A 15,903-nucleotide genomic window follows, 5' to 3' on the forward strand; every position below is an offset into this window, starting at 1 on the left:
TCCTGTGTGCAGGATGTACTGAAAAGCGCCGCAGAGATCTGAGCCAAGCAAGTCCTAGTACTCCAAGAAAAAGTTGGGAGTCAAACCATCCTCACCTGGACAACTACCACAGGGAAGTGCTCTGAGGGCCGCGTGTAGCTCATCTAGAAGAGGCAGCTCAAGCCTCTTGCCCATCTCCTCAGTCACAAGACAAGGCATCTGTGCCCACACCTGCTCTCTGCATGCATCCTGACGCTCTGAATGAGGGTCTGCGGATAGTAGGTCACGGTAAAAGTCAGTAGCAACTGCACTCATGTCCTCTGGCTCTAAAGCAACAGACCCGTGAAGCCTCCTCAACTGGCTGACCCTGGCATGCGCATGTTGGGGGCCCACTGTCTCAAAGAAAGCCCCTGTCACTCTGTCACCCATCTGGGTCCACTGAGCTGCTTGTCGATGAAAAGCAAACTCATGTTGTCTCTCCTCTGTACTGGCAAGCTCCTGGCGAGCCTGCTGCAATTGCTCCTCCAACCAAGGACTGTCTAGATGCTGCTCTTGCATCCTCTCCAAGGAAGCAATGCCTCGTCAGAGACACTGCTCCTCTCGTGCTACAGCCAAGCGGGCCGTAGACTCCTGGAGAAACAGCCGGCTAAGCTAAGCAAGTCCAGAGGCCACTCTGTCAGCACAAGAGTCCTGCATGTCTAAACCCTTGTCCAAAAAGCCTCCACTCGCTCTCTGAGCGCAGAGTCCAACAAGACCCTCTCAGGGATGCGAAGCATTGTGCTCCCCCTCCTCAGTCTATCTGTCATTGCGAGGATCACAGGTGCATGGTCCGAAAAAGAAGTCCCAGCCAGAATGCAAGCTAACCCACCCAAGTCACAGAAATGGTCACTAGTGTAGAAGCGATCTATCCGAGATAGATTCACTCCTCCCACTCTGCGGTCCGAATGAGAGAAGGCCAGGCTGTCTAGAGGCCTCACAAAGCTAGAATGCTGCCACACATCTGAAACCCGTAGAGTCATACATAACCTCTCCCAAGCTGCCAACTCAACTCCATGCACAGTAGTATGGGTACCTCCAATCCTGTTAGAGGGGTCCTCCAACATGTTGAAGTCACCCCCAATGCACCATTGCTCTACCTGCGGCAAAGACTCTACAATATGGGACCAAAACTTTGCACGTGCACTCGCCACATTGGGCGCGTATATGTTCAGGAAGCCCATGAGGCAACCCTGAACCAGCATAGTGATCCACTGAGCCCTGCCTGGCACAATAATCCCTCTGCCCACAATGGCCTGCTGCAAAGAATCCGTAATAGTCATACATACCCCTCCCTGGATGCCTCCAGGTCCAAATGCAGCTGACCAAAACGTCTCATAGCGACCACGCAAAATCTGACCCACACCGTCGAATGCGACTCTCACAAAGATGATGCTCCTGTAGCATAAAAATGTCAATCTCACCACCCACAAAGCATCTCTAGAGCTCCTGACGTAGCCGACCACTCTTGACGCTGAAACTGGGGCCCACCTAATCCCTGAACGTTCCATGAGACGATCCTCATGGGGAGCGAGAGAGAACTGATGATGCAGCAGTAGCTAACCGTGCTATCTTCGAGGCAGGCTTGGATGGGGAGTAATCTGCATCCGAGCGTCCCTAAGATAGGCGTGACTGCAAAGAGTGTCTAGCCCAAGCCCAAGTAGAACGAGCCATGCGCAAAGCAACCTCCTCTGTCCAAGAGTCTTCATGTCGGGCACTCGTGTCAGCAAAGAAGTGAACCACAATGTGTCTTCATCCTGCTGAGTCTGGAGAGGTCACACAAAACTTGGCCAAAGGCCACAGAGTCTGAACCAAGTCTGTAACCCCTAGGTCTCCCATGGATGAGAGAACTCTAGGGCCTTTGCCTGCAGCCACTCCAACACTGAGTTAAGAGTCCACTCAGACTGGTCCGTGCCGCATAGGGGAAAAGAGAAGCCAACCGCCGAGTCCAAGGCCTCTATCCCCCTAGATGCAAGGAACAGTACATGAACTCTGAAGCAAGTTGCCTCAAGGTCTGGTGAGGGGTCGCCGAGAAGCCGTGTAAAGTCATAGGCAAAGAAATCCCAACGACGTCGAATGTCGAAACTCGTCAGACCACGAGGAACTGCTGGGGGAAAGCTGCACCAGAAGAGGGGGTCGCAAGAAAGGCTGTCCCTCTCTCGCCAACCGACTCGTGGCAAAAGCATTGCCAAGAGATCTCCTAGCAGCCGAGGAAGGTCCTGCCCCTGGGACGGTTACGGGGATGGAGCGGGAGGAGAACTGGGAGCAGGAGGGCTTGAGGGAGAAGGGGGTGAGGGGAGCCGTGGGAGAGCGGCAGAGGGAGGAGGGCGAGATGGAGAGGCAGAGGGAGGAGGTGGAGGGGAGGGGCGGAAGAGGGGAACTTGGGGGGGGGGGCGTTGTCGAGGGTGAGGTTGAGGTGGAGACTGGAGCAGGGACTTCATCCTGCTGAAGAGGGTCGAATCGGTTCCTTGTGGGAACCCACTGGTGCTCGGCAGGAGCTTGGGGACCACTCTGAGTGCAAGGCTGGTGCGGTGGCCCCTACCGACGTCGACCACGAACGTGCTGCCAACCCTCCTTCGCTAGAGCCCCAGGCTCGGAGGGTGGCTCTGCCTGCATACTCTGTGACTTTGAGTGCTGCTGCTGGCCAGCCCTTGAAGGGCTGGGGCTGGGCCTATGGTGTAGGTTGGGGTCTCCTCCGTGGACAAGCCTTCGCAAGATGGCCCATCTGTCGACAAACAAAACAGTGATTCGAGAGGCCCAAATACTCCTCGCTCTGTCGGAACCAACCACCGCTCACCCGAGGTAGTAGGATGACCTTCGGGAGAGTGTGGGTGTCCTGAACCAGAACACGTACTGTGCGAATGCCGGCCGCCTTGGCAGTTACGGAGGCTGCTGGCCAGCCCTTGAAGGGCTGGGGCTGGGCCTATGGTGTAGGTTGGGGTCTCCTCCGTGGACAAGCCTTCGCAAGATGGCCCATCTGTCGACAAACAAAACACTGATTCGAGAGGCCCAAATACTCCATGCTCTGTCGGAACCAACCACCGCTCACCCGAGGTAGTAGGATGACCTTCGGGAGAGTGTGGGTGTCCTGAACCAGAACACGTACTGTGCGAATGCCGGCCGCCTTGGCAGTTACGGAGGCTGTTGTGCGAGGTGTCTCCAGGACAGTCCCAATCGCTGAGCCTATCCTGGATTGGAGCGGAAGATACTCACTCCCTCCTCAGGCCAGGGAAGCAGACTGAGATGGGCAGGTCTGCCTCCTCGACAAGAACGTCAGTAGCTGGGTCGAAACCGTGGCGCCACTGTCGAAAGTGTGCTCGAACTGCATGGATGGCCAAGGGGCTCATCGCAATGACCTTGGATGCCATCTCGGGAGTCTCAAAGTCTATCTGATAGTAGCCTCGTCCAAGAAGCTGAACATCAAGGATCTTGCCCTCTGCGAGAAGGCGGGCCTGTAGGAGATCACATACCTCCCCTCTGCTATGTCTGGTGCCGAGAATCTTGCAGATAACAGAGGTGGCCTAAAGGCGCGCCACCTCTACCTCTAAGCTCGTTTGCTCTGTCGGCGAAAGAGCAAGTCGGATGGTGGATTCTACGGGTTCGGGCGAGGGGGCTACAGTGGAGTCCCTCTGAGGTAGAGGAGAATCCTCCATCTGTGTCTGCTGCTTAGAAGGTGGTCATGGGCATCACTGAATGCGAGATGAAGCGAATGAGCAGGGCGGTTGAAGACGCGAAAAGGGAGAAGGGGACGGGTGAGCAAAGTGAGGGAATTTGGGGGGGGGGGGGGGGGGGGGGGGGGGGGACAGGAAGGTGGGGGGTGGCTGGCGGTGGGTTGAAGCGAATGAGCAGGACGGTTGACGACGCGAAAAGGGAGAAGGGGACGGGTGAGCAAAGTGAGGGAATCGCGGGGGCGGGGGGGGGGGGGGGGGGGGGGGGGGGGGGTTGGGGCTGGGCTGGCGGGACGCTGCAGGCAGCGCGAGGCGAGAGGCCCGGCTCTCGTAGCCCCTCAGCCCGCCCCTGCGTGCTCTGCCTTGCGCGCAACCCCCCGCCTTTTCTCAGCGTGCTACCCCCCGCCCACCCCTGCAGCATCCCACCAGCCTCCAGGGGGGGGGGGGGGGGGGGCAGCGATGGCGAGGGGGGGTACGAGCAGCAGCAGCGAGCGCCATAAAAGTAACTTATCTTTTATGTGTTTCCAGGTTCAGTTTCGGGAACCTCGAACAAAGCTCTGACTTTTTGCCTAGGCTATCATTATTGTCCATTATGGTGAAGGATTCAGCATTTGTTGGCACTTTTTTGAGCTTATTCCTCCTTTGAATGAGTCGGAAAGATTGGCAGATTGGAGCCTATATCGGGCCACCCCTACTCGTGGTCCTTTGTCTCTACCTCAGATTTCTGTGCATTCAGTTTACATTTTCCTCCTTCCTGAACAATGAGTTCAGGATTGCAAATAGCATTTGTCGTGGTGGAGGAAACAACTCAGGATGATCTAGAGCAGTAACATGCCTTTAAAATGTCGGCTTTTTCTATGGTGCTACTTGTTTGCAGTTTGCAAGGCACCATGTGACATCTTCTCTTTGTTCTGTTTGTGGTGCCTATGTTGAAGCGGTTCCTCACCAATTTTGGAATTGTACTGCCGAGCTCATTTCCCTTCTTTGTCTTTTGAGAAACATTTTTGGATGTTTGGCATTCTAGCTCTTGCTCTCAGACAGTATAAACCTTTTTTTGATTGGCTCCAGTTTTGGGCTATCTAGACGATTTGGCAGCCGAGAAATCGGTCTGCTTTTGGTGAGTCGCTCATTCCTTTTTTAGACAACCTTTGCATCAGTCTCTTTATGATTGGCTCATAAAGAGAATGATGCAAAGATTGTCTAAAAAAGGAAAGGACTTGAATGGGTGACTCCACACACACACACACACACACACACATTTTTTTGGCAAATCACTTTTGTGGGAAACCCCAAAATGAGGAAAACCCACAGAGTATATCATCTACAAGAAAAGCTCAAGTTCATAGTGAACGAAGGCATAATGAAAACAGATCTGAGAAAAGGGCATACAATGATGGCTCAATATCCTGTAGGGACAATCATTGTATGCCCTTTTCTCAAATGCGTTTTAGCTATGCCTTTGTTCACTATGAACTCAAGCATTTCTTGTATATGATATACTATGTGGGTTTTCCTCATTTTGAGGTTTCCCACTAGTCATTCAAAAATGATTTACCAAAAAAAAAAAAAAAATTTGTGTGTGTGAGAGAGAAATTCATTGGAGCGAAGTTTTTCATGAACCATTGGCTGTCCAAAATCCTAGGAAGGTATATTTTCTTGAAAAAAAAGGTGGTACGTCATTAAAAATGTACTGGATGATAGAGGTCAAGTGATGTAGTGCTTGTGGTAAATTTTGCATGGGCTGTCATTATCGTCCTTTATGGCAAAAGATTCAGAATTTTCTGGCAACTTTCGAGCCTATTCCTCCTTTGAATGAGCCAAAACAATTTGCAGCTTGGAGCCTATATTGAGCCACCCCTACTCGTGGTCCTTCGTCTCTGCCTTAGCTTTCTGTGCATTCATTTAACACGTTCCTTCTCCCTACTATGGGTTCATCATTATGAAAATGGCATTTGGATGCATAAGCCTTTCTCTTGGTGGAGAAAACGACTCGGGATGATATGGAGCAATAAGATGCCTTTACAATGTCAGCTATTTCTATGGCACTGCTTGCTTGCAGTTCTTCCAATTGGGTCTTTTCTTGCAAGGTGCCATATGACATCCTCTCTCTGTTACATTTGTGGTGCGTCTATTGAAACGGTTCATCATCTATTATGGAATTGTACTGCCTCTCACAATTTGTTGGATCATATAGCAGGTCTTCTTCAACCTCGTTTCCCTTGTATGTCTTTTGGGAAACATTTTTGGCTGTTTGGCTTTCTAGACAATATAGAGCATTTCTTGATTGGATCTAATACTGGGCAATGTGGATGTTTTGGCAATCCAGAAATTGGTCTGTTTTTGGTGAGTCGTGGATTCAGACCCTTTTCTTTTTCTGACAATCTTTGCATCAGTCCCTTTATGATTGTCCTTCTGTACATGAGATTGACCCATTATTGTATGCCCTTTTCTCAGATTTGTTTTGACTAATCCTTTGTTCATTAAGAACTTGGGCATTTCTTATATATGATACACTCTATGGGTTTTCCTTATTTTGAGGTTTCCCACTAGTAATTGAAAAGTGATTTACCAAAAACAAAATGTGTGTACGCGCGCACGTGCCCGCGCATACAACACACACACACACACACACACACACACACAATTTTGAAGGATATAGACGCATAATAGTCAATCTACAAGCCAACAATATTATCAGTTCCATCATACTCTTAGAAACAAGTACTATAACTCCAGACACTTCATCACTTTACCTAGCTTAACCCAGCCTCATCATAGCTTCCTAAACATTTGACTCAATGCTCCTCCACCGTCTAAATAATATGCCGAATTAGATTGACAGGGTTGCTCATAAAATATTAAGCATGGACAAGACATCATCTTAAGGGCATTAAAAGAGCAGAAAAAAAATTCTTACCAGCTCAATGGTATCACAAAAAGCAGAATTTGCCAAATCAGGAAACCACCGCATTTCCTTGAGTACAAACTCTCACAATGTCAAGTGGCAGGCTTCCTCCGATAAATTCTGTTGCAAAGAAATCCGATCACTACCATGACAAGCACATTTAAAAGCGCTAGGCCGATTGCCTAGCAAATTACAGATGAGATTTCAGTCGAGACATGAACAACACCGACAAAAGGATCACAGCAAGATGTAAAAGAACAGAATGTTACATGTCATAGCCCAATTTAGAAAACAATCCAAATGATCTAGATGGGTGCAACCTTGTGAATGGGCTTGAAAGATGAGTTTCAACAATGGGTAATGACAACCAAAAATATAGCAGTAAGGGACAACCTTTGTAACCCTGAAAAAGACTAATAGGCACACCATCATGTAGCAAAAAAAGTGTGTCGTGCTCTCTACTGTGGGTGCTCTTCAGTGTAGTATGCATTAAACCTCATTCCAACAGAAAGAAAACACAAAAGAGGCAAAATCGCTCCCTGCTCTGCCCCGCCCTGCACATTCCTTCCCCCCCTGCTGTCACCAAGAGGTGTATTTTTCCTATTGCCTTCTTTAAATATGTACTACATATTTTTATTTATTTTATTTTTACTTGTTTTCCCTAGAACCCTTGAAAAGGTGCAAGTGGACATTGCATGGCCAATGTAAAACGATTGCGGCCGAACGGGTTTCTCACATCGGGAGTTTAGGTCGGTCAGTCTGGGACTGGTTAGGCCAGTTAGCACTGAATTCTCATGAGTATGGAAGCCTCTGTGCGCCAGAAGGAATTTGGACCACTCGGCAAGTCACTTACAACTTTATAAGTTGGAGGGAACTAGGGGAATTAAACCAAAGGGGCAAACTGGACACTTGGCAGTTGGAGAGCGACCTACAGGACACCTCAGCAAGAGGAGGCATCCAAATGAGCATGAAGGCTGATTTTAGTCTTCAATGCATTTTACAAAGTGTGTGTGAGTAATGGGTGCAGGTTCACAGCTTTAATGGAAAGCTTGTCTTCTCCTTTGTCTCATGTAGCGCGATGATTTGCTCTCGCGCATCTCTCTCCCCTTTGCACATATAGTAATGCCCCACTAGTTGGGCTACTCAGATGAATATGTACAATTCTAAGGGTTTTATGCGCGTTTGTCAAGGCAAGAGCCTTCTGAACAGGAACCGGATTAGATAATTGCTAATCCCCCACAAGTACGCACAGTTCCATCGCGAAAGATAGCGAATTTGGAGAGTTTTCTCACGTGAAAACTCATCTAATTTACAGGGGAACTGTCCCATTGCGATCGGGATCCCTTGGGAAACGCGTAGGCGTGTTCGCTCCGCTAAAAACGATCCAAAACAGAGAATTAGAGACTGCTGTGTTTTTCTGCAGGTTTAGGGTTTAGCACCTAAACTGCAAAGGAACAACAAGGAAGCCTCTGGAAAGCCTTGCAATGCGTGTACATGGTTTTAAGCACAGTGGAAAAACAGAGAATCATAGAACACTGAAATTCTATTACAGCTCACCAGAAAGCTTCTAATTTGCAAGGGAATCCGTCCTAGACAAGTACTTTTAACCTACAGGGGTTCTTGAAGGAGTACGAGCGGAAGTGTGACGCGAGAGAGAGTGCGAGAAAAAGAGCACGACGATATGGTGAACCCACTCTACTGTAATGTGTAGAGCATAGTGAGTTCTTATTAAGTTTTTACAAAAGAATATGTGTACATACCTGGCGGCCTGCCCACTTACCTGGGCGACCACATTGGGCTTTATACCCCAACAACCTCCCACTTAAAGTCCAATGTGGTACTTTAAATGTGAGAGAAGCTACTATACAAGCTAATATACAAGAGATGTAGAGAAGTGATGTACTACCCTACACCTAACTGCTTGCGAAAATGCGCAAAGCTCTCTGAGGGAAGTCCTTTTGTAAGTAGATCAACAGGATTTTCTGTGGTGTGAACTTTGACAAGTTGAAGTTGCTTATCCTCGAGCATTTCCCTGATGAAATGATACTTCACATCCACATGCTTTGTCTTTGAGTGATAAACTCGATTGCGAGCCAATTGTATAGCACTTTGACTATCACAATATAACACAGGCATTTCTTCTTTGATTCCCAAATCTGTTACTAGTCGATTAAGCCAAATTGATTCTTTGCGTGCCTCTGATGCTGCAACATATTCAGCCTCTGTAGTAGACTGAGTAACACAATCTTGTAATCTAGAACGCCATGATACTGCTCCACCAACCAATGTAAAGACATACCCTGACGTAGACCTTCGGTTGTCTAAGTCACCTGCATAATCTGAGTCTGTAAAACCCTTTACACTTAACTCTTGACTCCCATAGCATATGCGCATACTCTTTGTAGCTTTCAGGTATCTCAATATTCCTTTCACTGCCTCCCAATGTTTCTTACCTGGGTTTGACATGTATCGACTTACTACTCCCACTGCAAATGCAATGTCTGGGCGAGTAGCAATCATTGCATACATCAAACTACCCACTGCAGACGCATATGGAGTCTTATCCATTTCAGCCATTTCTTCCTCAGACACAAGACAATCTTGTTTGCTAAGTTTCACATATGGTGGCAATGGAACACTCAATGCCTTTCCCTTCTCCATATTGAAACGTTGCAAAACCTTGTCAATATACTCTGTTTGAAATAACCAAATCAACTTCTTTGATCTGTCTCTCTCAATGCGCATACCAAGTATATGACTTGCCTCACCCATGTCTTTCATGTCAAACGATTTTGCCATCTTTGACTTCAAAGCTGAAATTTCTTCCAAGTGCTTGCCAGCAATCAACATGTCATCCACATACAAAATAAGGATCAGCCAACTACCATCCTTAGCCTTCTTTGTATATAGACAGTGATCGAACTCACTACGTTTGTAGCCTTGAGAAAGCATAAACTTGTGGAATTTATGGTACCATGCCCTCGGTGATTGTTTTAAGCCATAAAGACTCTTTACCAACTGGCATACCCAATCTTCCTTGCCTTTCTCAACAAACCCTTCTGGCTACTGCATGTAAATTTCCACATCTAAATCACCATGCAAGAACGCTGTCTTGACATCCATTTGGTGCAACACCAAATCTAATATGGCAACTAATGCAAGAAAGCATCTCAATGTAGTCATCTTGACCACCGGAGAGAAGACTTCATCAAAGTCAATGCCTTGTTCTTGCTTAAAGCCCTTGGCAACAAGCCTTGCTTTGTACTTTGGCTGACTATCATGAGCGGTGATCTTATACCTGTAAACCCATTTACAAGGTAGAGCCTTTTTGCCCTGTGGTAATTTAACTAGCTTTCGTGTCTGGTTTTTATGCAGAGCTGTCATCTCTGACTGCATGGCCAATTGCCAATTCCCGGAGTCCTTCATTTGCACTGCTTCCTTGTAACATGAAGGCTCATTGCAATCAGTCAACATGACATAGTTCATAGATGGAACAAACCTATCAGGAGGTCGCGTGATACGTCCAGATCTACGCACAATAGGTGGCTCAGGCTCAGCCACAACCTGTGGTTCCACTCTATCCTGTCCTTGCTCCTCTTGAGCCCTGACATTTTGTCTTGCACGTGCAGGTCCATCTTCTTGGAAGACAACTCTTCTAATCTCCTCAACCCTCTCTGATTTAGAATGATATTTAGCTTCATTACATCATTGCTGCGGATAACCTTTCTGGATTCGGGATCCCAAAGTCTGTACCCCATCTCACCAGAATTACCATAGCCTAGAAAGATGCACTTTCTACTCTTTGGCTCAAGTTTGTTCCTAAATTCCTTTGCAACGTGAGTATATGCCTCACAGCCAAAGACTCTGAGATGCTTGTATGAGGGCACCTTGCCTGACCATACCATCTCTGCCACTAAATCCTTCTACGAAACCTTGCTAGGAGATCTATTTATAAGATGAACAGCTGTTGATACAGCTTCAGCCCAAAACCCATTTGGCAGCTGTGCATTAAACAACATACTTCTGACCTTCTCTTGTATGGTCCTATTCATCCTCTCAGCAACACCATTTTGAGGAGGATTGTAAGGAGCAGTAAGTTCACGTCACGTTTTATACCTTTTGACTCACAAAAGTCCTGAAAGGCCTTTGAAACATACTGTCCACCATTGTCAGTGCGTAAGCATTTAAGCTTCTTGCCACTCTGATTCTCCACAAGTGTCACAAGCGTTTTGAAAACACTAAACGCTTCATCCTTGTGCTTGAGAAAGTAAACCCATACTTTCCTCGAGTAATCATCTATAAATGTCATAAAGTAAGAAGCTCCCCCTAGAGATAGGTTAGGCATAGTTCCACACAAATCACTATGAACAAGTGCCAACTGTGTATCTCTTCTACTGCTTCTATGCTTATGTGGCTGCTGTGTTTGCTTACCATACAAACAATGTTCACAGAATTCAAAATCATTAAATGAAAAGCCAGGCAAATAACCAGAACGAGACAAGATTTCCATTCCCTTCTTGGACATATGTCCTAACCGGCTATGCCACAAAGAAACGTTCGGCTGCTCGGTTACATTGATTACATTTTTAGAGACATTTGATACATAAATCATGTAAAGTCCTCCAGAATTTACTCCATGTGCTACTGTCATAGAACCCTTGGATATCTTCCACATGTTCTGTCTAAAAGTGGTGACATAGCCAACATCATCAAGTAAACCTGTGCTGATCAAGCTCTTTGTAATTGCGGGAACATGTCTCACATTCTTCAGCATGAAAGAAGAGCCATTCTGAAACTTCAATTGAACATCTCCAACACCTAAGATCTCACATGTCTGCCCATTGCCTAGCCAAACATGATCTTTAGTGGTCACATAAGAGGTAAACCACTCCTTGTTTGGAGACACATGAAGTGATGCCCCTGAGTCTATAATCCAGTCACTCAGTGCATTTCCATCAGATGCTGTAAGAAGAGCTGAGTCCATTGTATTCTTCAAGAAGTAGATGTCTCCTGACACTAGACTGTCATCCTCTGCAACAGTGTTTGTCACATTTATTTCTTGAATCTTCACTGAGGACTTGTTCTTCTCACCATGGTCTTCAGCTTTCTCTTTGCCTTTTTCTGCTTTCCATTCTCTGCAGTCTCTTTTCATGTGACCCTTCTTGCCACAATGGTAGCATTCTATGTCACTCTTGCCTTTAGCACTGCGGGACTTGCTACGAGACTGATTCCTCTTTTCACCTTTGTACTTTTCTTTGGTCCTTCCCCTAACAACTAAGGCTGTTCCTTTGCCTTTGTCCATTGTCTTTCTATTGGTTTCTTCAGTAAGCAGACTTCCTTCTACACCTGCTATGTTCAAACCATCTGGAGGTGCAGAATTACTCAAAGCTGTGCGAAAAGTGTCCCAACTTTCCGGCAATGTGATCAACAGGAACATAGCTCTAACAGGTTCATCAAACTTGACACCTTGAGCTGACAACTGACTATAGATTGTGTTGAATTCATTCAGATGATTGGACATAGGTGTCCCTTCTTTCATCTTCAAGTCAACAAGCTTCTTAAGCCAGTATACCTGTGAAGCTGCACTCTGCTTCTCATAAAGATCACTCAGCTTTAACCATGCTTGATAAGCCGACATCTCGTCTGCTACATTGAAGTTAACGCTTTCTGCCAAAGTCAGCATAATGATAGAAAGTGTCAATTCATCCATTTCGCTCCATTCATCTTCGTCCATATCTTCTGGTTTTATCCCCTTGAGCTTTATAGGTTTTATCTACTTCTTTTGTACCAACACGTGCCAAATCTGCTTCTTCCACAATGGAAAATTGGTTCCATCCAGCTTCTTGATATTGTAAAGAGCAGTGTCCTGTGATCCAGCCATAGCTACGCTTCACAGTAGTTTACTTTCCTGGGAAAAATTCAGCAGAGTTTCCCCTATAAACTGACCTCTGAACCAATATCAACCTGTCAAATGAACCAAGAAAGCTTCAGATTCTGCAGAAATTTCGACAGAGTCTCCTTTGTAAAATGGCTCTAGTGTACTCAAAAACAGACCAAAAAACAGCTCAAAAAACCACTCTCTCTCTAACACTGTAAGCTGTGGGTAAACCTGTCCTGCACCTGTACTGTCTCTCACTGTCCTGTCACTGTCTTGTAAGCATAGATTGCGACAATGCCTAAACGGCAGTAAAGCAAAGATGCAATCCCAACTGTCTAACTCACAGTCAATACATCCTAGCTACCTATCTAAGGGTGCTCGAGGGATCGCTCCAAGACCTATATCACCGAAAGGATCTCAACATTTGAGAATCCCCCAACTCAATAAAACCTCACTCGACCCTCAACAAAGGCTGCAGTAAATCTGACAATACATAGACTTCCCACAAAGTCATACATCCACAAATTTCCCACTGTATGTTGTAACCGCTGTGGCGGTTGTTTGCTGCGTGACTCACAGCCAGCAAACCCTCAACAGACATACATCATCTCTGACAATACATCCCATGTGGAAGTACCTGCAATGTCAGGATGAAATCTGGAATATCAAGCAGCAAACACAAGCTACCTGATGAACTAGTGGATGTCACCTACAGTCTGTGTGTAGATGCGCCCGTGTCGTATGTGACACGCCTCCAAGAACTGTGAGCCGTCCTTCGATGTGTAGACAGTCACAAATCAACACTCTGGGAGTGCCGATATCCTCAGCACCTGCAGTCGTAGGCCGAAAAACCCCAAATTTACAGAGTCGGATCTGCACCCGCTGAGACCACATAGTCGAAAATGGCCTGCGCAGAACGTTGTCGAAGCCGAACGATGGCCGAACTAGATTCGGGGCCGTGTCTTCGCCTGTCGAATCTCACTCCGATCTGAACAGGTGACTCTGGCTACCTGCAAATGCTGCCCCGAGCCTCGATCTGAGCTCTGATACCAGTTGAAGGAGTACGAGCGTAAGTGCGACGCGAGAGAGAGTGCGAGAAGAAGAGCACGACGATATGGTGAACTCGCTCTACTGTAATGTGTAGAGCATAGTGAGTTCTTATTAGGTTTTTACAAAAGAATATGTGTACATACCTGGCGGCCCGCCCACTTACCTGGGCGACCACATTGGACTTTATACCCCAACAGTTCTGGCATCATTATGCTGTCGAAATCAGGTCGGAAACCTGCGTTTTCAGCCCTCGCCAGGTTTGGACAGCTTTGTGAGAGTTTGATATAAGTGTTCGGATCGTCTACTTTCAATTGAATAAAGAAATACCGAAAGGGGCGCCAGTCTTTGGGGCCTACAAGGTGTCACTCTCGTGTGCGCAGTGACATTCTAGTCGTCGGACGCATCTGTGCTCTCTTTTCTTCCTAGTGCTATGTGTAAAGTTAACAGGTAATTGAATTAGAACTGCCCTCTACTGTGTAAAGGCCGGTTATATGGTTCCATCGACGAGATAGTCACTTTTTCTTTAAAAAGTGCAGCGTGGATTGTTGTGGGTGAAAGCAACACAAAGCTTGTCGTTATGGCAAAGAAAAGAGACCAAGTTCCTGAAGAGGGATCTTCCTCACACGGCACAGAGAAAGTTCCTTCAACTCTTCAAGAGGAGGACACGTTGTTCAGAGCTCAACTACGTAGTTGCATGGAAATGTTTCAACAGTTGGCTAACAACCCAAGGATGCAGGAGTTCTTGCAGGCTCCTACACAAGATTTACAAGCTCCGACTCAGGGTTTTCAAGCTCCAACGTAGGGCATGACTGAGCCATTGAAGGACAAGGAGATTTTCCAATGCACAGAGAACTCATGATGCTCGAGGGAAAGCCCATGTGGTTGAGCAACCACCGGTGTCCATTCATCCCAAGAAATTTGCTTTAGCTGGACAAGACCCGTTTGTGAATGGTCAAGGGAGTAATGAACATGCTATGCGTCAAACCTTTCCCTTACCTACGTCATACCTTGGCTATTTTGGAGGTGGTTCAGTGTTTCAAGTTATGGCTGGACCTTCCACAGGTTATATGCCAGGGAACGTGTTTAGGACAATGCAAACAGGCATGGGTAACCCTATGTATGGGAACACAGGTGTCCAACCAGGTTTTCAAGGGGCTTATGGTCAATTTCGAAAGCCTGGAACACAGTTTGGTATGGCTTGTTTTTGGCAGCCTTATGTCCAAAATGCAGATATGACAGTTAACAGGTGATGCGAGTGCGAGTGCTGGAATGGACAATCATGGAGCATTACTTTTGCGGGCACCTGTTTATGACAATGTGACTCCTTTTAAGTCAACCTTATGTCCAAAATGCAGATATGACAGGTAACAGGTGATGCGAGTGCTAGAATGGACAATCGTGGAGCATTATTTTTGCGGGCACCTGTTTATGACAATGTGACTCCTTTTGAGTCAGCCTAAGGATTACAAGGAAGGTGGGTAGGGAGTGAAGTTTGAGACTTTCAGGGAATCGAGGATCAACTAAAGGCTTTGACCTTCATATAGCAGTTGATGCACCTTATGCTGGAGGAAACTTCACAGAGTCTTCGAAGATACACAAGGCTGCCACTTTCTTGAAAGGGAATGCGCTTCAATGGTGGACCGCATTGTTGAACCAGGGTCAAGCCCCAACAATGTGGGTCCAATTCAAACAACTTTTTGCACCTGCATGGCTTACAAACACTTTTGAAGTGGATGTGATGACAGAATGGCACGAGTTGAATGCTAAACAGTATGCGAATCTGGAAGAGTACACTAAACAGTCTTGGGCCGCACTGTTGCCAGTAACCTCCTATCGGTTTGTGCCATTGTCAGAACAAATTGAGAAGTATTGTTGCAAATTGCCCAAGAAAATCAAGGACTACTGCACAAAGACTATTGTCATGAATATGGCGCACTTGATTGAGAATGCGAGGGTGGCCAGCAATCTGTCGAAGGGAGATTCCGATGGATTTAATAGCCACAAAAAAGGTTCCCAAGGTAAGCAGTTTTCAGCCAAGGGCAATGCTACAGCAAAGACTTATGTGCCTCCCACAAAGAAACCCTCCTCTTATGAAGCTGACATGTCCAAGAAGTAGTCTAAGCCTTCTTATGGGCAAGGACAAGGACAAAAAAGGCATTTTTCTTGAAGAAAGGAAAGCTCTGAGAGAGGCCAAGAAATGCTACATTTGTGAAGAGGAGGGACATTTTGCTAATGAATGCCCACAAAAAAAGTCACAGGATAAGGATGACAAGTCAGAGCACAAAAGGAAGAAGCCAAAGCCCAGTGCAAGACTTGTCCCAGATTTGGTTGAAGACCAGCAAAACATAGATGCCACGGAACTGTGTAGAGCTTGGGGCAAAGTTAGA

The 15,903-nt window shown here is 46.7% G+C and overlaps 1 protein-coding gene across 3 annotated transcripts in view; it reads right to left on the reverse strand.

Annotated features, from left to right (window-relative positions):
- Positions 1–15,903, reverse strand: part of LOC147444183 (uncharacterized) — a 102,634-nt gene that overhangs the window by 29,039 nt on the left and 57,692 nt on the right. For 2 of the 3 annotated variants that reach the window (XM_086526889.1, XM_086526888.1), the window contains exon 2: positions 6,601–6,708. In XM_086526889.1, coding sequence (XP_086383015.1) covers positions 6,601–6,654 — 54 coding nt within the window. In that variant the 5' untranslated portion in view covers positions 6,655–6,708. Of the gene's footprint in view, positions 1–6,600; positions 6,709–15,903 lie in introns of those variants that run through there. The other variant, XM_086526890.1, reaches the window with a different exon arrangement.

Source organism: Adiantum capillus-veneris, chromosome 13 (genome assembly GCF_014529385.1).
Source record: "Adiantum capillus-veneris isolate H3 chromosome 13, ASM1452938v2, whole genome shotgun sequence".
Lineage (NCBI taxonomy): Eukaryota > Viridiplantae > Streptophyta > Polypodiopsida > Polypodiales > Pteridaceae > Adiantum > Adiantum capillus-veneris.